Raw genomic sequence first — 25,725 nt, forward strand, 5'->3', positions numbered from 1 at the left:
GAGGGTTATCAGACACCCATCGATTTTTGGATTATGTTGTTATTTCTAGGGGGTTTTATTATGGGTTTTAATGTGTGTTTTTTCTGTTAGCCGCCACAAGCTGGTCAAGGGAGTGGCGGGATAGAAGTGGAATTATAAATTAAAATAAATCAAATGAAAAAAAAAACACCTAGTTCAGTACTTTCTGCCCTGAGTGATGGCAGCTCAGATCTTAGAGCCTTCCACTTGGTGATACTAAGGACTAACGTTGAGATACTGTATCCATGAAGGGTGCTGAGTCTTGGAGCCGAATCCTGTCAGCTCTTGGAAGCTTAGCAGGCCCAACCCTGGCTAGTATTTGGATGGGATACCTCGGAGGATTTGGATTGTAGATCCTCCAAGGAACACTAGGGGTCGTGGCACATGTTCAGTGGCTGCCATTTATTCCTATCCTATAATATATGTATATAGATCAAGACGGGTAGCTCTGTTAGTCTCTCTGCAGCCGTAGAATAGGGCAAAAGTCTAGTCACGCCTTAAAGACAAACAAAATCCATGGCAGGGCAGGAGCTTTTGTGAGTCTCTGCTCGCCTCTTCAGATATTTGTAACGGCCGAGTTATTAAACCGTAAACGCGCGTTTCCCCCCTCAGCCCACAGGGTTAATCCAACCTGGAAACTTTCCTTTATAAGAACAAAACACTGAGGAAAGTTCAAGTCTAAGAAACAACGTTCTCCACCCGTTGAACTTCGGAATGAACGGGAATCCTTCCGTTACCAATTTATGATTTTCAGCCTGTTCCAAGCAGCACTTCCACATAGTCCCCCTCAGTTGGAAAACCTCAGCGCTTAAACAACAGACTTGTCTCTGCTGCTAGCCAGTGTTGCCTCTGAGCTGAGCAGTCGCTCATTGACACAATCTGGCGCTGTGCAGGGTCTTAACGCTGCCCGTTGCCCATTTTGAGATTACAGCAGTTATACTCTGCTGGGGATGTGGACTTCTCCACTCATTAGGGGGAAAAGAATTCAGAAAGAGCATTGCTGCCACCCCCCTGTCATTTGTCAACGGCTGTTTTCCAGTCTCCTGCTCTCACAACCTTTTGTCAGCTCTTACTCTTAGGGAGACGCTCAACCTAGGTCTTTTCTGCATGTGCAGGATAATGTACTTTCAGTGTACTTTTGCAGCTGGATTTTCCTGTGCAGAACAGCCAAATCTACTTCTAAAGTGCATTGAAAGTGCATTAAGTAATGTGTGCGGAATGGGCCCTTGCCTGCCCGTCACACTTTGCTAGAATCAGGGCTCCCAAATTGGGAGCTGCACCCTCAAACAGTCCTAAGTGGATCAGGAAAAAAAAGATCTGCCTGAGCGTTTAGGGCAGGGGTAGTCAAACTGCGGCCCTCCAGATGTCCATGGACTACAATTCCCAGGAGCCCCCTGCCAGCATTCGCTACCTCTGGTTTAGAGAGCTGATGTTAACTAACATGGACCACTGGTCCTGTTTGTTTTAGGCAGTTTCCTGTCATCCTCAGGACAGCCAATCCAGAACATCTGCGGATATGCAGAGAAACAAAGACAGATCTTTCTACAAACATGGCAAAGGGCCCAAGTTTTTAGGAACACCGAAAATCTTAAACCATGATTGTATAAATAAAAGCGGTAAGGCAGTGGTTCTCAACCTGGGGGTCGAATGGGAGGGTCCCTGCACATGAAAGCTCACGCCTTGAATAAATCTTTGTTGGATTCAATTTTTGTTCTTCCAAATCATTGGTTCTCATTACTCGGTTTGTTCCCTGCCCTTCTCTCCAAGGGGGTCCCAAAGTGGCCGACATCACTCCTCTTCCATTTCATCCACACAACAGCCTTGCGGGGTAGGTCGAGATAGAGTTTTCATCTGTCTGGAGCAGCAGAAAAGAGCGAGATGGGCATGGTGGGACAAGAGGCAGAACTGAACTGAGAAACCCCGGGGGGAAAAAAACAACAATTTAAATACAATCATGAACAATGGATCTCCATGCCATTGGTCAGTTTTGGTTTTATTTCTGTGAAAGAACACCTGCATAATTTTATGGTTGGGGGTCACCACAACATGAGGAACTGTATTAAAGGGACGTGGCATGAGAAAGGTTGAGGAGAACCACTGCAGTAAGGCATCCTGGGAGGAGATGGCGTTAAGGGTTATGAGTCAATCAGGTCCATCATGGTGCCCATAGGCCTCTGATTGGCCGTCCACCCACTGGCTGCCCAATCAGATTAGAACTCCTGCCCCTAACGGTTTTCCCTCACTTCTGCCACTCCTTCACAGTCTCTGGCTCCTCAGACACCTCTCCTGAGGTGAGCGAGCTGCCAGGGGAGCCTGGGGGCTCTTCGGCTTTGCCTTCCTGAGGCGATGGCTCCAGCCTGTGTGTTATCTGAGGGGGAGCACCCGCCTCCTATCCTGTCAACTGCCATCTTATGGACCCTGGGGCACATTGACCGTTAGACCCTCCCTCCCTCCCTCCCTCCCGCCTGACATGGAGGCTGCCAGCACCTGCCTCCACGCCACCTTCCGGCCAACTCTGAGGCAACAAAATGATGCCATGGCCTTCAACACCTTGGCAGCTGTACGCTGCACGCTGCCCCTCTCTGCGGAAGCTCTCCCCACCGCCCTCTGCCACCCAGCCCCTTGAAGCCAGCAACCATTCCCATGCAACCTTCCCCACCACACTTCCTTCCCACCCATCTGCCACCACACCACCACAACCCCTCACAAAACACCCCTTCATCTCCATGCTCTTGCATGCAGGACAGCACTCCCCTTCCTCTTCCCACCACCAAGCTCAAGCGCCCGTTGTATTCCTGGATACAACGGGCTTTACCCCTAGTAAATAAATAAGATCAGGGCCCTGTCGGAAATCTCTGAGTTCCGCAGGGCCTGCAAGACAGAGCTCTTCCGTTGGGCCTGTGGCTGAGGACAGCTGGACATCTAGGAAAACAGCTAGTTGAAATCTATAGCAAACCTCGGGCCTCCTTCCTGCCCCCTCTGCCCTCTTTTCTCCCCCTGCCCCCCCTTCTAACGGGCTGTAACTGACTTCAGAAACCAGGACTGGTGCAACAGTACCGTTTCATGCCATTTTTAATCAGGTTTCATTGGTGAATCCTTGTTCGATTGAAATTTTATAGGATTTCAACTGCCCCGAGACGGGTAACTGAGAGAGGCGGTACAAAAAACGCGAGCTAAAATGAAATAAAATTGGGATTTAACCCTTCGAAATAATAGAAACGAACAGGAGGTTTGCATGGCTGGTATTGAGGCTGCTAGGAATATTACCAACCGACAAACCTTGGTTTCTGGTACTAAAAAGCAGGGGGACTGTCCCCTCCCAGAGTGATTCCGGCCTTCCGGGGCACCCCTGCTTCCCTCTCTCCTCTTGACTGCTGATGTCCTAAAGTGTCTTTGTACTCCATGAAGATACCCACTGGCCAGGCATCCAAGTCCAGTTAGGTTGGATGTTGGGGGGCCAGGCCCTCCCTCCACCCCCTTTTCCCCGGTTTCTTCCCCCCCTCCCTTTTTCTCAGGAGGCAAGGAGTTAAAACCTCAGCCCCGGTCTCCTTGTGATGAATATTTAACAGCTGCTAGTGTACAGGCTGGGGATCCAGATTCCTTTGGCTCTCTTGACAGCGCGGGCTGGGGGAAGAACCTTCTCCGCTTGGGTGGAGGGGCTGCCCGGTGACCGGGGGACCCAGGGAGGCTGCTTTTCAGTGGAATCTAAGCTCCCCTCCCTCTCTCTTTCTCTCCTCTCCCCTTTTGATGTGGCACTGAGGAGGCGAGGTGGATTCTGGCTGCCTGGGTCTCCCTGCACGGCTCACTCGACTGGCGTCTCTCCCCTGCCGGCATCTCCCCGGCGCAATGAAGCTGTCAGATCTGGGCTTAACTTTTCTCACTTTGCCGCTTGTCATCCGAACCAGCACCGCATCAGGTGAGCCGGCGTCATCTTTGTCGTTTGGGAAACCCCCTTCCCCTACACAGGGGACAGGTGGCCAAATCACGGTGCCCCCTTAGACCGAGGCTCTCTCCCCGCCTGCAGCCCAAATCTTTCTGGCTTCCAGATTCACCGGGCTCTGAACACCTGTCGGTCTGGGGACAGCTGCGGATGCCTGTTGGCATCTTCACCTGGGGCTGAGCAGAGGCGGCGGAAGGTCCCTGGTGCTTAGGGTCTCCCCAGCTGGCACCCTGCAAGGGTGCCGGTTGCAAGCTGGGCTTGTCATTGCTCTTAGACGGCGGGTGTCAATCTCGATTTAGAGCCCCGCGTCTTCCTCTGTGCAGAGTGGCAGGAACTTTGGAGCGGCTCAAATGCTGTCTGGAACGCTAGCCCGTGCGTAAGATAGGAAAGGAAGCGCAGACCGCGAGGTCTGATTTGCACAGAGGCAGCCAAACGTCTTGCAAGGACGCAGGGCGAGTCAGTACGCCTGTCCAAGGGATCACATGGCTGTTTTGGCCACTCTGACTTATACCCCCCCCTCCAAATCTTCTTGGGATCTAAGCTGGTTCCAGACGGGGATCGAACTGTCTTGACTGTTAATTGGGGGGGGGGCATCATCTGGGCATGGAATTGGGGTCACTGTGAGTGGGCAGGAAGTTGTGAGTTTCCTACATTCTGCAGGGGGTTGGACTAGATGACCTTGAAGGTCCCTTCCAACTTATGATTCTGTGATTCTATGAAGAGGTTGTGCCACCGATTGACGGTGCCCAGGATTCAAATGGTGATTCGGGTCAAGTGGCCTGGACCTTGTTGGGCGTCAGTCCAGAGTGATTCAGTAGTTGTGAGGACAGATCCAAAAAGGCATGCTAGAGTCAGTTAGTAGACTTGCTAAAGTGTCTAAACCAGTCTCTGGAGGCAGGGAAAGCAGATATGTGTGATGGTGGGCAATGGAAGGGCGATAACAGTGGGACACATTCAAGAATTAGTGAGGTGTAATGGTTAAGGGCTCCGGACTCTAATCTGGAGAATGAAGTTTGATTCCCCATTTCGCCTCTACATGCAGCCAGCTTTGGATAGTCACAGTTCTATCAGAGCTGTCCTCAAGGAGCAGTTCTCTCAGAGCTCCCTGGGTCCCACCTACCTCACAGGGCATCCGTTATGGGAGGAGGAAGGGGAAGGGGTTTGTAAGTCTCTTTGATACTCCATCGGGGAGTGATAAGCAGGGAAGAACAACCAGTTTCTTCTTCTTACTCTGAAAGATATTGAGGCGTTTTGTGGAGGGGGAGGCACATAGACACATGATTCTGCTTTATGCTGAGTCAGGGGATCCGTCTAGCAAGTTCAGTATTGTCTGCTCTGACTCGCAGCAGCTTTCCAGGGCCTCTGAGTTTTTTTTCACATCGCCTGCTGTCTGATCTTTCCAAACTGAAGATTGTTGTTGTTGTCAGGTGCGAAGTCGTGTCCGACCCATCGCGACCCCATGGACAATGGTCCTCCAGGCCTTCCTGTCCTCCACCATTTCTCGAAGTCCGTTTAAGTTGGCTGGAGATGCCGGGGATCAAACCTGGGAACTTCTGAATGGCAAAGCAGATGACTTGCCACAGAGCCCCAACCCCATCCCAAGGGAGTCCTAGCGACTTCCATGCCTTGGCTGTCTGAATTTGGCATCCTTGGTGGATCTCACTGTTCTTATGAACCTATGACGCTGCCTCATGCTGATTCAGATCATGGCCCATCGAGGCTTCGTGTCCAAAATGCGGTCTCACCCTCAAAAGGTTCCTCCTTGGCTGTTTCCAGCACTTACCTGAGGCTTTCATACCGAGAGAAGCTGGAGAAACAGTGTCAAGACTTTTTACAGGTAGAATTTGTGCACTGCGCCTCATCCTGGACACATTGGAGCAGATGGCTTTATAGGGAACCTCAACTTCCCCTGGTCTCCATCCCACACACCACTACCTCGATCTTTTGCATTTATTCTGCCGTGGCGGGAAACCCCGGGAAGAAATCCCAACATATTAAAAACCCAGCATTGCAAAACTGAGCTCTAAAAATATCTCACCACTCTGCTTGGCTACTGGCATTGACTCGTGATCAATAAGCATCTGCATATAGCAGCACCCAAACCTATCTCCTTCCGTCCCCACCAAAATCGTGACCGCGTGCTCTTTATTTTGATAGCCGGCATGGTGTAGCCGTTAAGAGTAGCAGACTCTAAACTGGAGAACGGAGTTTGATTTTCCCGCTCCGCCAGCTGGGTAAACTTGGGCAAGTCGCAGTTCTCTTAGAGATGGTTTTGCAGAGCAATTCTCTTAGGGGTCTCTTAGCCCCACCTACCTCACAGGGTGTCTGTTGTGCGGGGAAGGAAGGGGAAAAGAGCTTGTAATCCATTTTGGGACTCCTTTGGGAGCCAGCGTGGTGTGGTGGTTAAGAGCAGCCGGGTTTGATTCCCCACTCTGCCACATGCAGCCATCTGTGTGACCTTGGGCCACTCACAGTCCTGTTAGAACTGTTCTCACAGAGCAGTTCTGTCAGACACCTCTCAGCCACACCTACCCCATCGGGTGCCTATTGTGGGGGAAGGAAAGGAAGGTGATTGTAAGCTGCTTTGAGACTCCCACAGGGAGTGAAAAGCAGGGTACAAAAATCCAGCTTTTCTTATTTTTTTCTACAGACATGGTTAGAAACCCTTAATGTTCTAGAAACTTTGTTGACAGCATAGGGGAAATGTACATCTACCTCTGTCAGATGGCAAGAATATCCACCATCTAAAGCCACAAAAGGCAATTTTCAGTCTCCTTGGGAATCATAGTTTCCCAGGACCCAGGAGTGTATTTTCCTAAAACATAAGGATTATATTAGGACGGTAGGCTCATGCCAAACCATGGATAAAGGGGCATAGCATGGTAGTAAAGTGCATGCTTGCTGCACAATCCCTGGCATGTCCCGAGATGGAATCACAAGGAACAAAAGAGACAAGACAATAGGATATTATGAGGAGAGACAATACAGCTCCAGATGAGCCAGCTGAGGACGGGGGGCTCTGGGATTCTGTCATTGGGGTGCCAGAGGGGGATTGGAACTCCCCTGGGGAGACCCAGTCAGGCAAGGGAGGAGGGTAACTCTTCCTGTGCCCCTTTACTGTGCAGAAACAACCCCTTCCCCAGTCAAAATACAGGCATTAGCCCTTTTCATTTGGGGGTGTAAAATGGGCAGAGGGTCGGACCAAAAGGTTGAAATTAATTCAGATGAATTTTCAGCTAAACATCTGGAAGAAGTTCCTGACAGAGCGGTTCCTCAGTGGAACAGGCATCCTTCTCGGGAGGTGGTGGGTTCCCCTTCCTTGGAAGTTTTTAAGCAGGGGCTGGATAGCCATCGGACAGAAATGCTGATTCTGTGAACTTAGGCAGATTGTGAGTGGGTTTGTCTCTTGGGGCCCTTTCTTGCATGCCCAGGAAATGCCGATCACCATTTTGGGGTTGGGAGGTAAATTTCTTCCAGGCCAGCCTGTCCAGGGAGGGGGGCTTCATCTAGCATGGAATCAGGGTCACTGTGGGTGGGCAGGTAGTTGTGAATTTTCTGCATTCTGCAGGGGGTTGGACTGGATGACCAGTCCATGATTCTGTAGTCAAGGGAGATGGGGGTGCTGTGCAGAAAGGGGACGGTGCAGCCCATGGCTTCCTCATCTGTGTGAAAGCGCAAACCACAGTTGGGCTTTGAACTCTGTTTCAAAGCGGCTTACAATTGCCTTCCCTTCCTCTCCCCGCAAATAGACACCCTGCGAGGTAAGTGCAGCTTGAGGATGGAGAGAGCTCGGTAAAGTATACATGGAGCCTATTGGCTTTGTAATATCAGGGGATGACCTCAAGATGGCTCCCGAGAAGAGCATCATTGCAGAACCAGATGGCTTTGAAGGAGGCTAACCACCTTCCTGGAGGTTATGACTCTTAGCAGCTGTTGGTCATGGCACCTAAACAGAACCTCTAGGTTCTGGGGCAGTGTACCTCTGGCCAACAGTTCTGGTTGGGGAAACAACAGAGGAAGGCTGGTGCCTTCATGTCTCGTCCCTAAGCATTTGAGGAGCCTCTGAATGGCTGTTACAGACAAGGAGATGCCGGACTCAATGGGCCTTTGGCTGATCCAAGAGGGCTCTTCTGATGTTCCAAAGCCGCATAGTGGTGGGGTCAATCAAGGAAGTGAAGCAGGAAATAATTTGTGCCCTTGAGGTCTGCCATGTCACCAGGTACTTTCACTCCAGGGGTAAGATATGTGGAGAAGGATATGCCTAGCCTGAAACTTGGGCTGAAAGCTTGACCTCCTGACCACCCTAGGTCAGGGATCCTCAACCTGTGGTCCTCCAGATGTTCATGGACTACAATTCCCATGAGCCCCTGCCAGCAAATGCTGGCAGGGGCTCATGGGAATTGTAGTCCATGAACATCTGGAGGACCACAGGTTGAGGATCCCTGCCCTAGATGACCCTTGTGCCTTGCTGTCCTTCTCAGCAGCCCCCCCGCTACTCTCTGTTGTAAACTCTTGTGTGTCAGGTGTCCTTCATCCGGATGAATGAATGGAAATGGAGGTGCTGTGGATGCCTCAGGAGAAATGAGTCTGCTTTTTTCTCTAGCGCCCTCGAGTTCGCTGCCAAACGGGAGATTTTATTTGGCGAGGGTATTATTTTTAAACAAACCGAGTCAACAGGCAGAAGGCCAGATTTCTCCTGTCATTTCTGCTGGAGCCGATCCAGAGCAATTTCGCTGTACGCCGTGGGGTTTTTCCATAAAGGGTCTGGCGGCTGTATAAATGTATGCGCATCAGAGGTTCGCCGTCGCCAGCATTTGAATGCTGCAAGCGGCAGACGAGGCCGGGCTGGTGTCTGATGGATGCATTTCTTTTAAAATCTCACCTGCCCTCCAAGGAGAGCAGGGCAGCCTGTAGGACAGGACAGCCGGCTGTTTTAGCCTCACAACAAGCCTGTGAGGTAGGCCACAGAGAGAAATGGAGAAAGAAGATAGAATTCCTCCCTTCCTCTCCTGTAATGCTACAACTCAGGGAGACCTGGGCTAATTCTGCACATGAAAGTTAATGCACTTTCAATGTGCTTTTGCGGCTGAATTTTCCAGTGCAGAACAGGAAAATCTACTTCTAAGGTACATTGAAGGTGCAGAATGGGTCCTTGGGTGCAGAATGGGTCCTAATGAAGTCTGTACAGGGGACCAAAATGAAGAAAAGGAATTGGGGGAGGGGGAATTTAGGATGGAAGAGAGGAAGTACTTTTCCACCCCATATACGACTAATGTAGCCTTTCTCCACTTTTTAACCATTGAGAACCTCCTGAAACATCCTTCAGGCTCTGAGAAACCCCAGAAGTGGAATGATCATGCAGAATATGGTTGGGAAGCAGAGCTGTGAACACGCCCACATGGGGCTCCTCCCTTTCCCTACATTGTTTAGGGAGCTTCACAGATGAGGGATCCGAATCCAGATCTCCCCCGTCTAGCTCCTCTAACTGTGCCACTGCACTGCTCAGTTGGGGCGGAGACTAATGGATACTGCAGTTTGGCAGCCAGAGAAAGTCACAGGCTGCTGCAGAATTTTGCAGCTCCTTCCGAATTCGTTTGGACTATGGGGATAGTATGCGTTACAGCTGAAGTAAAAGGTTGCCGAGGCCATGTCAAAAAGGAACCGTTCCAAAGAACAGGCTACCGTAAATGGATCTTTAGATTTGAATGAAACACTCAAAGGTTTTCAGTTTCAGTTCCTTGTTTTAAATTTTGATTTTGTTTAAAAGAAAAGAATTGAAGTTGGAAAAGGGTACGGAATTTCGAGGCTCAGAAAGGAGTGTATTAAAATAGTGACACATTCCCTGTCCATACCAGGGGTCATGGGAAAGTAATGGAAAAGGGGAACATTTTGGCCTGTTTAGCCTGGAGAGAAGAGGACAAAGAGGTGATATGATAACCATCCTCAACTACTTGAAGGGCTGTCCTATAAAGCAGTGGTCCCCAACCACCGGGCCGTGGCTCCCTCTCCCCGCCCCCCCCTGCAGTAAGAAACTTCCCAGGCCGCAAGCAAATCGGCCGCAAAAGTAGCTGATTAGCTTGCGGCCCGGCAAGCTTCATTTTGTGGGAGGGGGGGAGAGAGAAGCAGGTCCGTGCATGCGCAATGCGCATGCACAGCATGTCCGCACATGCACGTTTGCAGCTGCCCATGGTGCAAATGCGCATGCGTGGCCGCACGATCGCCCTCCCCACCACTGCCGGGGAGGGGGGGAGAGGAAGACCAAAGTGATCTGAATTCAACAGGATTGACAATGGAATAAACAAAGTAAGTGCAGACTCTGCCCTGGTTAACTTTTTCATGGAACTCAAACACCCTTTAGTGACCTTTTCCTCAACAGTTCAGGCCCCAGCTCGATCACATTCTTGAGGCAAAAGAACCTAAACTAGGCTTTCTGCTACTCAGCCTCTTTACATATTAACTTGAAAAGATAGTGGAGGAGGCCTCTGTTCTTTCGCTATCTGGAATAGTATGGCCCAGTGTCTCTTCACCTTTCCTTGGACCAGGGCATGACCTACGGAAGAAACATTGGCTTCTGTAAGAGCAACATGAAACCCTCACTTTTCGTAAACAGTCTCCTCTGTCAGACTAAGTGATCTCTCCTCACGTAGACGATGGACTTTATGTGCTTGAGAGAAGCTTCCAGTGCAGCTTCCTTTAAGCTCTTCCTGGCAGGGAAGTTGAAGACTTCTTTCTGGCCTTGGGCCAGACGCAGGTTGTTGAATACGAATGGCTCGAAGACATTGAAGGGTTGAAGACTGAACGATTGAACAGAAACGGCCTTAAGACAAAAAGATTATAAAACCTGGCTTCTGATTCCGAATTAGGAAATTCCTGGAGATTTGGGGATGGGGCCAGTGAAGGGCAGGGTTTGCAGAAGGGATGACCTCACCCTTCACCCTTCACCCTTCACCCGTCACAATTTTCTCCAAGGGAATATATTTCTGTTGCTCAGTTGTAATTTGAGAGGTCTGCATGCTTCACGTGGAGGCTGGTGGTAACCCTAGGTCTACATTCTGACACACAGGCACTTTCCCCAGAATCCTAAAGACTCAATTCCTCCAGATCAGACTACCATCTTAGTTTCCGTTCAGTCTACTGTATGTTGCTAGAATTATCAGGAGAAAGCCCTCTTTAAGTATTTGAAAGGTTGTCACTTGGAGGAGTCAATCAATGTATCAATGTATCAATGGGATACAGCCCACCAAATCCAGTTCCTTACACAATTATATCTCATACTGTGTATGTGGGTAGTATAAGGGCGCCTGAACGCTCATGAAAGCTGGCAACAGCTCTTTGCAAACTGTACAGCAACAGAGGGAAACAGAAGGAAGGAAACAGAGGCACCGTGAGGCTTAAGCTTACTGTTTTAGCAGCAGTAAATTAGGAAATGATAAATATGGAGTCCGCAGGCTATTAGGAACCACCCAACTCAGCGGTTTCTCAAAAGGCAAACCAGTAGATGTAGGCGGTTACCTAAGGAGACCCGTGTATAAAGGGAAAGTACAGCCAGACGCATTATGATGGGGACAAAAGAAACAGCAAACAAAATCTCCCACTCCGTCTCAATATGGAGCCTTCTGCTTCTCTCAAGGAAAAGAATTATGCACAGACATCCAGATTAAATGTTTCTCTGAATAACGAGCCGCTTGAGACCTGCAGGGAAGTGAACCGATTTCCGCCCCCCCCCTACTCAGCATGGGTGAACGGGTGGTTTTAAGTGGTTCGTTTGTTTGGGTAATTTAATTGAAGAGTGCAGACTTCTGCTGTCAGTTCATAAATTCATTTTGGGCTGGGTAGGACCTGAGAAAACAGCTACATTCTCCAGACTCTTGTGACATGTTCTTAGGAGCAGGGAGTGTCCTGGGGTTGGCATCCCATCTCCCAGCTCATGTCCCCCAAGAAAACAACCATGGAGGTCAAAGGTAGAGCAGGACATTGGGCAAGGGGGTGGGATGGGGCCAACTATTTTTTTTTCCTTCTGGCACCCTTTTATCCATTTCAGAAGGAGCTCCCAAGCTGCCATTAAGGGGGAAAAAACTTAAGGCAGTCTGTATGTTTGCTTATAGATGGGCAAATGGCAATTGTTAAGTTTGGTAAAAGGGCACTGGGGAAAAGAGTTAACTCCCTCCTCCCTGCACTGCAGTCCCAAATTGAATTGTTGCTGTCCTAAGTCATAACATTTTTTTATTGGACATTTCTTCTTTGGATTGCCAATCCTTGGGTGGGACACTGATGGGAAAAAAAAAACCCTGGAATTCAATGCTGTACCATTAGAATTTCTTCATGTCCTTTAATGCTAGTAAACAGGCAGAAGACTTGCCAGAGCATTTCCCAGCCCTATAAACGCTTTCAGGAAACAATTTCTTCAGGGACAAATATTCCTTCTGTAATCGCTCTCAAAAGGAGCTACAGTCCTAGTTCAAGTTATTCTGTCTTTGAAACAAATGACTAAAGTTTCAATAAATGTTGAACAAAACTGTAGAAGGCTGAGGATCGTAGCTAGAGCCGACTTTTCCTTCCACAGTTTTGTTCAACATTTATTGAAACTTTAGTCATTTGTTTCCACATTTTTTCCTTCCACATTTTTTGTATGAAAGCTTAAAAGATAGTTACAAAGAAAACACATTGCAAGCCTCTTGTGGCTAGGCTGCAGGCAGACTCCATGCCTACGCAACAGCAGAGAGTCTAATGGAGTCTGCTCCTTGCTTCTGCAGAGCACACAGTCTGATATTCTCACCTAAAAGCATCCAGTCTTTTCAGAGGAACTGATCTCTGTAACCTGGAGACCAGTTGTAACTTTGGGAAATTTCCAGCTACCTCCTGGAGACTACCGAAACAAAGACCCATCAGCCGAGAATCAGAGAACAAAGAAAATCAAACTTGCAATGGCATCAAGAAACCTTAAACTCATCACAATTTGACGAAGGAACTGAAAGCGAACAATCCATCTAGGGGCTCCTTTTGGCCCTTTGAAGAAAATCAAGTTTCTTGATGCCATCCCAGCCTGATTTTCTTCATTGTCACCACCTGGAGACCTTCTTACCATGTCTGTTGGTCCTTCTTTGAAACAAGTGGGCCACTGTGCAAAGCAGAATACTGGGCCAGACAGCCAACTGGTCTGATCCAGCAAGGCTCTTTGGTTGTCCCTTTCCTTGGCCACCTCCCCCCCCGCTTTTGCTCTAATTAACCCAGAGTCCTTGCATGCCGCATCTCCATGCAACACTATCAAGAAATACAACCTAAATCCCACGGCCTTTCGCCGAGCTGGCGCTCAGGAAACCACAGCTTTGGAGCAGTGGTAATTATGAATATTGGCACCACTTTCCATATAACGAGGTAGAGGGGATTTCTGTGTGCATAATATACAGATTGAAGATCCATAAGCATGCAGGGAAAAACCTGCATTTGGGGTTTCTTCTAATAAACTCGCTACACAATTTGGCAGGGTCTCTAATGGCAAAATGCTCGTTCCCGGTTGAAACAAAGAATTGAGATCTCGTGAGACCGGCCCTGAAGCATAACGTAGAAATATTTAAAGAGTGGCTGGAAGGGGAACCCTAGCAGAAATTCATTTAGATTCAATCTGAAGTAAATACGGCAACGGGACAGGCTGGCTGGTGAAGGGGAGACATAAAAGGACCAGACGAGTGATAAGCAAGAAGGTTAAAGAAACACAATTAGCTTGCAAAGGAGAGAGCTGTAAAAAATCCACGCTGGCAGGAACCAGAGATAATTAGAGGAGGGGGGGATAAAGGAAGCAAATATCGAGTGCTTAACTGCAGAGGCAATCTCAGCCGAACAATAAAACCCTCTTCAGATCTATTATTAATTGACAGAAGATAAAAGAAGAAAAATCAGTTCTGTTAAAAAAAAATACTTTTAAAAAGAAAGGATGGCTCAGAATGCCTGCCTGTTGAGTGGGCAGATTTTACAAGAGTTTGTTTCTCTCTTTGAAGCAGAAAGCACTTAAAGGGAATGGATTTACATGGAAAAGGTCAGGGGCTGGCGGCCGTTTTATTTCTTTCCAGCTTTTGTCCAGGGGGGTGGGAGGCTCCTCCAGTACTTCTAGAAGTGCGGTGCATGTTCCTTTTATTTATTTAATAAGTGCTCAGCTGGGCAGATGCAAGGGAAGGATGATTTTCAAATGTCCCAGCTAGGGATGCCAGCCTCCAGGTGGGACCTGGGGATCCCCTGGCATGATGGCTACCTCCAGGCGACATTGATCAGCCCCCCTGGAGAAAATGGCTGCTTTTGAGGATGGACTCTGTGGCATGGTACCTCCCTGAGTTCCCTATCCACCCCAGGCTCTTCAGGGGTTTCTCAGCCTGGATCTAATCCCACTCCCTTTCCCCTTGCATGAATGGCAACCATGATTCCTTATTTACACACTCTGTTTTGGCCCCTCACATTGAGGGAAAAGTTGGGCACACATCCATTTGTGCATAAAATGTATGCATGAGATGCCCCTGGGACACCATCCGAGTCAGGAGAGCCCATGTGAGTCATCAGGCTGGCAAGTGTACTGCATGGTGGTTCATGTGAAAGCAGCATGACTTATCAACCACAGGGTAGGGTAGGATCGGAGAAGACCCAACTTAGATCATCCTCACCCTGGGAGTCCCATTAGTTTTTGTTCTTTGCATCTGCCTGTAAGTCTACCTCACAACCGGGCCAGAACCGTGATCTGTTTCTGTGAGCTTCCACTTAGCGTTTTAGTCTCAGCAGAAAGCCTTGGAGATGACCTTGTCTGTTGTGGAACCTCAAAGTCCCCTCCAATGACCAGTCCATCCTTGTTTCTCCTCGATAGCATGCCGTGAAATTGCTGCTATCGCCAGAATTGTATCTTGAAGGATGGCTCTTCCAATAGCATGATGCACAGGTATTAATCAGAATGCTTTCTTGGCCGTAATCCATCAAGTTTTTAATCGATTTTTTCCCCTCCAACCCAATTTGAATTACTTGGCTCTTTTTCTTTTCTTTAAATGACGTTTTCTCTTAGCATGCTCTGCCAAATGACTTTGGATATGGTCTCGGGCATCTAGCAAAGCATGGGAATAGACAGCCTTGTAAAAACCCAACTTCCCAAAGTCATTTTGTGATCTCGTCAAAGAGAAGAGAGAAACTGGAATTAGTTGCAAAGGATGACTCTTTGGGGTGACCTCATCCTACTTATCCCTCTTTCGCTTAAGTGCCTTCCCTTTCACGTGATGCAAAGAAAACTTTTCAGGATGAAGGACGCAGAGGAAACATGACTCAGAGGCTGGAGAGCCATCTGACGGGGAGGCTGATTTTGTGAAGGCTCAAGGGGGTGGCGGGTTACAGTGGATGAGCGAATGGGATGTGAGTGTCCTGCATAGTGCAGGGGGTTGGACTAGGTGACCCATGAGGACCCTTCCAACTCTATGATTCTACGATTCTAAGGTCTGATGGATTTATTCTCTCACTCTGTTACCACACTGGAAAAAAAACCCAGAGATTTCCATTTGTCCCAGGAGTTGCTGGTACAAACAATGGTTCCCATGATGGTAATGGCGACCATATTGATTAGACAGATAACATCAGCTTGTGTGATGGGAGTTTGTAGTCTTGTGGTGCAGAGTGGTAAGGCAGCAGACATGCAGTCTGAAAGCTCTGCCCATGAGGCTGGGAGTTCAATCCCAGCAGCCGGCTCAAGGTTGACTCAGCCTTCCATCCGAGGTCAGTAAAATCAGTACCCAGCTTGCTGGGGGGTAAATGGTAATGACTGGGGAAGGCACTGGCAAACCACCCTGTATTGAGTCTGCCATGAAAATGCTAGAGGGCCTCACCCCAAGGGTCAGACATGACCCCGTGCTTGCACAGGGATTACCTTTACCTTTACCTTTAGCCTCATGCCATGAGTCTTCACTCGAGTGATAAAACAGGACCTTCCATCCTCGTGTGTTTGTGAATGGCTGTGATTGGCGGTGATCAATTAAAAAAAAAACAGTAACTGGGCTGACTGACATATCACTACAACAGGTCGGTATTAGAGATGTCCTTTTGTCTTCTTTCTTGGTTCTTCTTCTCCCCTTTTTGTGGCAGGCCACAGGTGGAAAGGAACAGGTATGTCTTGGCAGTCTCCCAACTCTGACGTCAACTAGTTTTGCTTCTGCAACTTGGATGTACCTTGTGTCAGGGCTGGTGTTGGAATGGTTGGGCACCTGCGACCTCCTGGCAGAAGCCCCCAACTGGACACACTGGATTGATCTCCCGCCATTTTGAAATGGAAGAAATTCAGAAAGACTAGGCTTCATTTAGTGTTTAGTTTTTCCTCTGCCTCTCTGCTGGTATGTTTCATTTCTCCCTTTCTCCCCCTCTTCCAGGTCCTTGGTGCTATGATTTGCAAGATGTGAGCTGCGGTAAGTCCTTGGCAGATTTTTCAGAATCTGGTTACAAGCTGCATGCGATTATGCTGTACATGGTTATATTATGCACTGCAAAATATGAATATTGTAATGCACAGGATAATGCATGTATGCATTCTGTTACGGTGTCCTAGATAGCCCGATCCAGATAGCCCTGATAGCCACAGAAGCCGCTGAACTCTGCCATAGGCCAAGGGAGAGCTCCTTCGAAAGGGGTTGCCCTGAGAGAAAGGGAAAACAAAATAACAAATCAGATGAGAATGAAAGCCGTTGTGGGCCTTTGGAGACTGTAACGCTCCTGGAAACAGTTTGTTTTGCCCATCGAGCTAAAGATAGTCCCAGGAAGGAAACCCTGTTGAATTATAGATAAGAAGAAACCCTGCTCAGGGTTATTAATGAAGGTTATCTCAGCAAGAGGGCATCTCCTGGTAAGGATGACATGGGCCTCTTCGCTGAGGCATCTGGGCTCTTGGCTGAGCTGTTCATATTACCAGCAGCTTCCACATTAATTTTTATTTTTAAAGAAATCAATACCAAGCACTTCCGTTCCGCTGGAGCTGAGGGAAGCGATAGGCTGTCAGGGCCCATAACCTGAAAGGTTGAATACCTTACCTCAGCTGTCAGGGCCCATAACCTGAAAGGTTGAATAGCTGTGGGTGGGGGGAAGGCGTGGATACGGGGAGAACCGTCCTTGATGATGGCTGAGGAGGCAATGGAGACCCCTGGATTCAGATTTTGAACTCTGGTTTCTCTCTCGAGGGGCAAATGGCCTTGTGAAAGTGTTTGGATCTGTTCTCCCATGCGGCCGAGTGACATATCTTTTATTAATTTTGTTTGTACCCCACTTTTCTCCTCCTTGGGGACCCACAGCAGCTTCTAGCACCCTCTTTTCCTTCATTTTCTCCTCACAACAACACTGTCAGGTTGATTCAGGTGCGTCACCGTGTTGGTCTGAAGCAACAGGACAAAGTTTGAGTCCTGTGGCACTTTGAAGACTGACAAAGTTTAATTCTGAGCGTAAGCTTTCATGTACATGCACTCTTCTTTCAGGTACACATGAAAGCTTATACCTGCAATAAAACTTAGTCGGTCTTAAAGGTGACACCGGACTCAAACTTTCTTCCACTGTCAAAGAGGTTGTGCTGACAGAGTGTGGCCTTGCTGAGCGGAGATCTGAACCCAGATCTCTCAGATCTTCGACTTTGTATGTTTGCCTCCGATTTTTCAAATTATATATTTAACATGGGAGTGTGTATCCCTTCATTAGTGACCACTTTTGTAATCTGGTTTACGTAATGACTGTATAGTGAGTGGACACATGAACACATGAACTGTCTCATACTGAATCAGATAATTGGTTCATCAAGGTCAGTATAGACTAGGATAGGCAACAGAAGAGGAGGGGACAGGAAATCTATGGAGAAAGCAGAGAGAGCAAAAATCCCTAAACCTGCCTTACTCAACTTTTTTACCATTGAGAAACCCCTGAAACATTCTTCAGGCTTTGAGAAACCCCAGAAGTGGTGCCATCATGCAGAACATGGTTGGGAAGTAGAGCTGTGGACATGCCCACCCAGAGCCCTTCCCCTTCCCACCCCCTCCAGGCCCATCATTGGCCACTTTGGGAGTGGGAAACAGGTTGACATGAGCATGATGTGGACCAGCCTATTTGCCCCAGCTCACTTCATCAGTGGACATGGCAAAAAGGACCCCATGACTGTCCTTTGCAGATCTCATTTCTTTCAAGGGAAGAAACCTTGTAGAGTTGGGTTATTGATTCACATTAAGCCCCATCTCTGCTGTTTCCTATCTCTTCAGGCCCTTTGCACTGGAAGGATATGGACCAGAACTGCGGGGGAAACAACCAGTCACCCATCAACATTGAAAGAAGAAAAACTATACGGGACCGTAGCCTTGATGAAATCTCTTTCGAAGGTTACGACCAGGCCCCTGCTGGCAGATGGACACTCTTGAATGATGGTCACACAGGTGGGAGCAGGGCACAGAGCCAGCTTTCCTCTCTAGGCAGGGCTGAGTGATTTCCCAGGAAGAACGGATTTCCAAGAGAATCATAGAATCATAGAGTTGGAAGGGGCCATACAGGCCATCTAGTCCAACCCCCTGCTCAACGCAGGATCAGCCCAGAGCATCCTAAAGCATCCAAGAAAAGTGTGTCTCCAACCTCTGGGAGTTCACCCAAGGCCAAATGGCTTTGAACTACACATGCCCAATAAGGCTTCCCAAAGTCTCATGTGATACAAGAGTTCAGGGAGCCCTTTTGAACATGCACTGCCTGACATCTTTAAGAGTGGCCTGGGAACCAAGAAGAGAAGGGAGCATAGCTGCTGTCTTCTGGGATGGGGCAGGGATGGTGACAGGCAGGGGGGTTAGAGATGGCAAGTTGAACCCTGACTTGGATAGTCCAAGTAAGCCCAATTTCACCAGGTCTCAGAAGCGAAGCAGGACCAACCCCGGCTAATATTTGGACGGGAGACCTCCAAGGACTTGGGTGGTAGTTCCTCCAAAGACCACTAGGGCTTATGTCACAGAGGCAGGCAATGGCAAACCACCTCCAAATGTCCCTTGCTTGGCTGCCAGGTGATCCTCAGATCTCTTGTCTACACTCCACACACCATACGACAAACACTTCCGGTTGGGCCACCTCCGCATTGTTATCCGTTTCTGCATTGCCAACCACGTGCATATCTCTTTGCAGCCAAACAAGAAGGTGAGTCGTCACAATCTAGAATGAAGCATGGAGGAAGCAAGCAATGTTGTTAAAATGGTTGGTAAAATGGGGCATCCGCTGAGGCTCCAAGCCTGGGCAATGGCACTGCGTTGATCAGAGATGCTTGGTCCACCTGGAATGGAAAAGTATTCCAGAAGTCCTTGTGTGTCATCTGGGGTATTTGGTTTCTTGCTCTGGCTTACCAATTTGGTTTCGTGCTCCGGTCACAGCAGGGCCTTGGAAAATGCTGAGAGATTTCGGAAGTGGTGGCTGGGGGAGGCTGGAGTTTGGGGACAATGTGATGTCACTTTTGGATGATGCTGTAGCCTGCATTTGTAGTCTTTACTACAGAAACGAGGAGAAATTTCTAGAGCATCACTATATGGAGGCCATTTTTTCACCCACTCCTCAGTTCCTCAGAGGAGGGAAATTGAGGACAAGGACCGGTCATTTCCCACCCCAGGCAGGTAAAAGAGAAGCCTAACCAGTTCTTCCTTTTCATGTGCAAAGAGGGAGGAAGGGGAAGCTGAGCATCTGCTGCCTGTTTTGCAGGGAAGTAGTCTTTATTCCTGACCTCTTGATCTTTGACTTGTCTCCATTGCAGTGACCATGAGCCTGGACGGAGCCACCGTTGTGGATCAAATCAACATCACCAAAGGAGGGCTTCGGGACACCTACCGGGCCCTGCAGTTCCACTTCCATTGGGGGGACGACCACACAAATGGTTCAGAGCATGCTATTGATGGACGCCAATACCCGATGGAGGTAGATGCCCTTTCACTCTTTCGATTTTGGAAGCAATGCAGTATAGCACCAAGGAGAACTCTCGGGCTGGAGAATGGCAGTAGTTCTTCCTAATAATAATCAGTTATAAAACCAAGCCTATGCTCAGCCTTTGCATCCAATTCAGGGTACAGCCTAACCTATTTTTCATTTTAAGATGATAGGCACAGACAGATGTAGCCATCATGCTTTGAAAGAACCTCTTCCCTTTGTGAGACTCTTTGTTCACTCCAAGAAAAGCAAACCTTTTCTAGAAAAGTTTCTTTATTGAAGCAAAGCAAGCTGCTACACATAAAGCATAGTTAGAACTAACAGAGTACCAGCAGACACATACAGGGTCCAGGGTAGTGCCCCCCCCCCTTCCTGGGAACATAAAACAGATATTATGGCAAGGAAGTCACAACATTTTGATAACAACTATGGGTGAGAAAACGACAGGACCAAATGGACGTGGGAGAGGGGAAGGGAGGCCAGATGTATTTCTATTGGGCCAGAGACCATCAACTGATTGGTATTAGCAGAATGATGCACTCTTTGTGGGTTATAGGCAGAAAGGTGATCTCAGATACACAGGACACAGACCATGGATGGCCTTATAGGTCAGAACCAACCCCTTCAACTTACAGGGTTGTTGAAAAAAAGTAAAATTAGGCGAAGTGGAAATGTACCATGACCTCTGTTCCTTAAAGGAAAGGAGGGCCAAATAAAAAAATTAAAAAAAAAGCACAAGGACCAGTTCCTTTAGTACACAGTTGTCAGTTTTTCGAGGATTATCGAAACTACTTCAGGTCCCGAGGGTCTCTATGCTCTCATGCCTCAGTAGAGAGAGATGGGAAAAAGTTCTGCTAATATTTCAAAGGAGGCACCATCCAATTACGCAGGGCATATAAGGAAGAAACCCTTCTCCAAATGTGGGCCTTTGTATTTTCGGCAAGAAGCTATTAATTAAGGAAGGCATTGCAGATGAGGAGCAGCCTGTCCATTCCTCATGAGATGGGGAAAAAAGGGAACGGGCTTATTGTGACCCCGGTCTGATCACAGTGAACTCGTAGTAGCATTACAATTATTTTAATAATTAAACGGGGAGTTTGCAACTAGTCAAACAAGCCCGAATCTCAGTTTCTCGAGCTCGGATGTCCAGCACAAGACCATGCATCCGTTACCAAACAATTTAACTTCAGTTCTTTAAAATCAAAGCTGTGTTGTAGAGTGCTTTATTATACTTCTACAGCGGTTTCGCAAAGAAATACACATTGCTTTCCCGAGCGTCCAATGGTTGCTTTTCATTTAAAGCAGGGGTAGTCAACCTGTGGTCCTTCAGAGGTCCATGGACTACAATTCCCATGAGCCCCTGCCAGCGTTTGCTGGCAGGGGCTCATGGGAATTGTAGTCCATGGACCTCTGGAGGACCACAGGTTGACTACCCCTGATTTAAAGGATACAGGAGGAACTACCCAAAAAAGCAAATGTGAATAACAGAAGCGTGTGTTGAAAGGAATTAGGGTCACTGTGGTGAGCAAGTAAATGAAAATTTTCTGAATTCTGCAGTGGTTTGATGACCCTGGAGGTACCTTCTGCCTCTATTTATTCTAACACAACAGTGAGATATTGCTTTGGGTCTTCCAAGGCAGCTTTTTTGTAAATAAATAATTCCATTAAAGTACAAATAGCATTGTGTGTCTGTGCAAATCTGAAATATTCTTCCTCTGAGAACTTTACTTTTTTGGGGGTACCATTTTGATCTGTTTTGATCCCGTTTCCATTCCCTCTTAGTAGCTGATTGAGTCAAGAAAAAGAAGTTCTCCTTGCTGTGTGATCTAGCCAAGCTCGTAACCATGTCACGATGCCACCTAGTCAATCGGATTTGGTTGTGCACATAAAATCAAAAGTCAAAAGAACGGGAGAACCTTATTCTGTTCCATTTTGCAGGCTCGAGGATATGTGAACACTTCTCCAAGTGCGGATTTATTCCTTACGGTCGCCTTTCCAATCTGATTTAGCCCTGCGCAGAACCTCTGGGAGCTGGGGACATGTGCCCAATAGTGCTTTCCCTGAGCGCACCAGACTTACCTGCATTGAGGTCATTGCACCAGACAGGCACATATCGCCAGGGCCCAGCTCAGACTCCAAACAATTGTGCTTTTCCCCCTGCAGCTGCACCTTGTTCACATGAACATCAAGTACAAAGCCTTCAATGAAGCCAAGGGTCACCCCAATGGATTGGCTGTTCTAAGCTTCTTGTTCAAGGTGAGTCATACAAAACTGCCACTGTTGGGTGGTCAATTAGTCCTTGATTTGATTGGCCTAGGATGATGGTGCTTTCTTTTGTCCTATGGACAGGCAATCAAGGCTGCTAGGAGATAGAGAGGATGCCATTATTAATATTATTTCTTTATCTACCGTATGGCATGTGTGTCATATAGCCAGGATTTTCTAAGATTGACTGGCTGGTAGACAAGAGACATTTGGAGGTGTGCCATAACCCTTAGTGCCCCTTGGAGGTCCCTCTCCCGAGTACTAGCCAGGGCTGACCCTGCTTAGCTTCCGAGATCCGAGGGGCTTGGTCTTGCCTGGGCCATCCAGATTGGGATCAGGTAGACATTTTAAGGGATTGAAAGTAGGGAAGTTGCATAATTTGTTGTTGTGCGATGTTGTGGTTAGAGTGTCAGGCTAAATCCAGCTGTGAAGAAGAGGGGCCATGGTTGGGTGTGTCCACGGCTCTGCTTCCCAACCATATTCTGCACAATCATACCACTTTTTGGGTTTCTCAAAGCCTGAAGAACATTTCATGGGTTCTTCAATGTTAAAAAGAAAGTTCAGAAAGGCTGGTCTAGAAATACGGAATTAGCTTGCCGATTGAATCAACGACTTTCCCACAGCCACCCCCACCCCCTCAACAACTACACACACCTGTTTCTTTTCAAAGCCAATAATTATATTTGATATGTAGCTGAACCCAGTTGCTCTTTTATTTTTTAAAAATGAGAAACATCTTTGGGAAAGGATTTCTGAGACTTTCCAAACTGGGAACTTCGCTGCCCCAGCTCCTGTGTGAGAGCACAAATCCGGGGTGGATGAAGTGCAACAGGCCAAATGCTCCCCCATGCAGGAGCAGGAAGAGGCGGGGCAACCTGCCCGGACTCAAACCCCAGCCTGCAACCCAGCACAAAGCCTCCAGTGCAGAAATGGTCTGAGTGGATAAATGGGCAATCAAGAAAGGGCAGTATGGTAGCCTCTAGTCTCTGCAGTTCTCAGAAGCTAAGCCGGGTCAACATTTGGATGGAAGACCACCAACAAAGTCTAGAGTGGCTACCCAGAGGGAGGCAAGAACAAACCAACTCTGCTTCTCACTGCCCCTGAATCTTGCCTTTGGTGAGGCGTATCATTTCAGAAATAAAACAGATGTTTTTCTTCCCAAAATTCATGAGATTCTCTTATAAGATTGGATCGGACTGTATTGTATTGGAGGGGAGGGCCTGACTGCGGGGCCCACTTTTGCTCTCCTTGGGCCTTGGAGCAGAGCATCCCCTGCAGATTCTTGCATTTGATTTGGTGTTTCCCCCCCTCTTTGAACGGCAGATGTCGGAAACGGACAACACCAATTACGACACCATCGTTGCTGGCCTCAAAAACATCACTCAACCGGGTAAGCAGCAAGCGTCAGGCAAGCATGCGACTATTTTGCTTGTAAACTTATATCCATATGCCAAAGAATCAACACTCTTCTCTTTGTCGTATGCAAGCCTATCTCATTACATACATGTCTGCTTTATGCACAACCTAGGGCCAAATTTCTTGCTGAGATATTACCTGGTCTGGTGTCCTATTCTGATACTGAGAAGATAATCTGTCTCTTATCTGCTTCTGATGACCATGTAACATATAAAATTTCATTTTATGCCTTGGCAGCAAGGGAAAAAAGAGACAAGATTGCTAGTACCACAGGGCAGGCTGCTTTTCGATGTTTCATGGTTTTATATAATAAACTATTCTATTTCAAAGTGCCTTTCATTTTATCGTCTATGTCTTGTGAATTTATTGTTCATACCAGGGGCCAAGGCCATAGCATTCAGGACTACAACAGGCACTCAATTAGGGGGTTGTCAGAATGTATCTACCACGGTACTGAGCGAATGTCTTTTCCTTCCCTAAACATTTCTGTTTCTCTGCCTAGGGCTTTCGATTGACTTGGCATCCACATTTCCTCTTAGCATCCTGCTCCCCAACATGGCCTTCCTCTCCAAGTACTATCGCTACAAAGGTTCCCTCACCACCCCCGGGTGTGAAGAAGTGGTCTCCTGGACAGTGTTTGAAGAACAGATCCCCATCAGCAAGCCTCAGGTAGGCCTATGTGGTTCTGTTACAGTGGCCTTTGGCAAATGTGGGTTTGTTACCTGGTTCGGATCAGGAACCCTTGAAGGCTGTGATCTTAGCTTTCAAAAGATGCGAGGATGCTCTGCACGGAGATTTATTTATTTTTTTAATCCCACATTTGTTTGAAAACTAAAAACAAAACAAAGCTTGCTTTGAGGAGAGTAGGTCACAGCTGCTAGCCAACCAGTGCTATGCGCTAGCCAGTTTTTGTTTGAAAGTGGTGGAAAACAGTTCATCCTAAGCACAGTCCTGGCAGAAAGTTTGTGTGCCTGACCAGGCAGAGTGTGTGCTCCCACACTACTCTTCTTATTCTATTTTTATTTATTATTTATATTTAAATTTATTGACCACCACTCCCGGGCCATGCTGGCTCATGGTGGTTTACAATAAAACTCATAAAACAGGATAAAATACACTCTTAGCAGCATAACTTTATCTGTTCCCTCCCAACCCACCAGTCCAGACCCAATACACACCAGCCACTAACCTCAGGAGAGGCCACCTGCTCAGATGGAGGGCCTCTAAAGGAAGGACCCATATCTTCCTTAGCCCAGCCTCAACCAAACACCTGGCAGAAGAGCTCCATCTTTCTGACCCTCAGGAACCCTGATAGGGCCTTTAGCTCTTCCGGGAGCTCTTTCCACCAGGTTGGGGCCAGGACCGAAAAGGCCCTGGTCCTGGTCGAGGCCAGGCATGCCTTCCAAGGGCCGAGGACCCCCAGCAGATTCACACCCACAAAGTGGAGAACACTGCAAGGGGCATAAGAAGACAAGTTATGAATTTCTGTTCACCTTTAATAACTGTCAATTCCCCTCTCTTTCTTTCATTCAGTTCAATGCATTTATAAACACCGTTTATTACAAAAGTAAGATCAAGCCGACGAAGATGTCCAACAACTTCCGCCCTCTGCAGCCCCTGAAACGACGTAAAGTCTATGCCTCTAGAGACGCCAGCATCAGCCGCAGCTCGCCGCTGGCCGTCAATCTCCTTTTTCCTCTACTTTTGGCCTTTGTAACCAGCTGCCAGTTGTCTGGCCTCTGTTAACTGTTTCGGCTCAGCGCGACCAGCTGTAACTTCATAGCGTTTTCATAGCCATGCTTTTTCACTGTGATTCTTTTTCTAGCACCGAATTGGACAAATCTGGCTATTACATTTTGGGTTTTTCAAAAGACTGTCCTCCTCCTCCTTCATAGAGCTTGCTATGCCCTGGTTCCACCGCCTGGCATCTTCCCTTGAGGCCTTTATGACAGCAGAGCTGAAAAACACTTGTTTTTGCCTGAGACGCTGGAGAGCGGCTGCCAGCCAGAGTTGGCAATACTGAGCTGGCCACCCTTGGGAACAGATTAGAGATGCCCGACACCTTTTCGACGTTGCCCGCGGTGATGCGCTTGGGGCAACGCAGCACCCTAAAGCACCTTGTCACCAGAACTCTGGGCGGGGGGGGGGGGAAATTGGTT

General features: G+C 48.0%; 1 protein-coding gene across 3 annotated transcripts; it reads left to right on the plus strand.

The window, feature by feature from the left end:
• Positions 1-2,352: 2,352 nt before the first annotated feature.
• On the plus strand, positions 2,353-25,725 carry LOC143822721 (carbonic anhydrase 15-like). 3 transcript variants are annotated; one of them, XM_077308208.1, is made up of 10 exons: positions 2,353-3,934; positions 16,342-16,377; positions 18,202-18,372; positions 18,982-19,111; positions 19,451-19,578; positions 19,716-19,876; positions 22,049-22,141; positions 23,474-23,540; positions 24,069-24,235; positions 25,100-25,725. In XM_077308208.1, the coding sequence occupies exons 1-10, from the start codon at positions 3,865-3,867 to the stop codon at positions 25,310-25,312; spliced, it is 1,236 nt and encodes a 411-aa protein (XP_077164323.1). In that variant the 5' UTR covers positions 2,353-3,864; the 3' UTR covers positions 25,313-25,725. The 3 variants fall into 3 exon arrangements, with proteins under 3 accessions (XP_077164323.1, XP_077164324.1, XP_077164325.1); XM_077308209.1 differs by having other exon boundaries at positions 2,480-3,934; positions 19,463-19,578; XM_077308210.1 differs by lacking the exons at positions 18,982-19,111; positions 19,451-19,578 and having other exon boundaries at positions 3,594-3,934; positions 25,100-25,724.

The sequence above is a fragment of the Paroedura picta genome, chromosome 13, assembly GCF_049243985.1.
Source record: "Paroedura picta isolate Pp20150507F chromosome 13, Ppicta_v3.0, whole genome shotgun sequence".
Taxonomy (NCBI): domain Eukaryota; kingdom Metazoa; phylum Chordata; class Lepidosauria; order Squamata; family Gekkonidae; genus Paroedura; species Paroedura picta.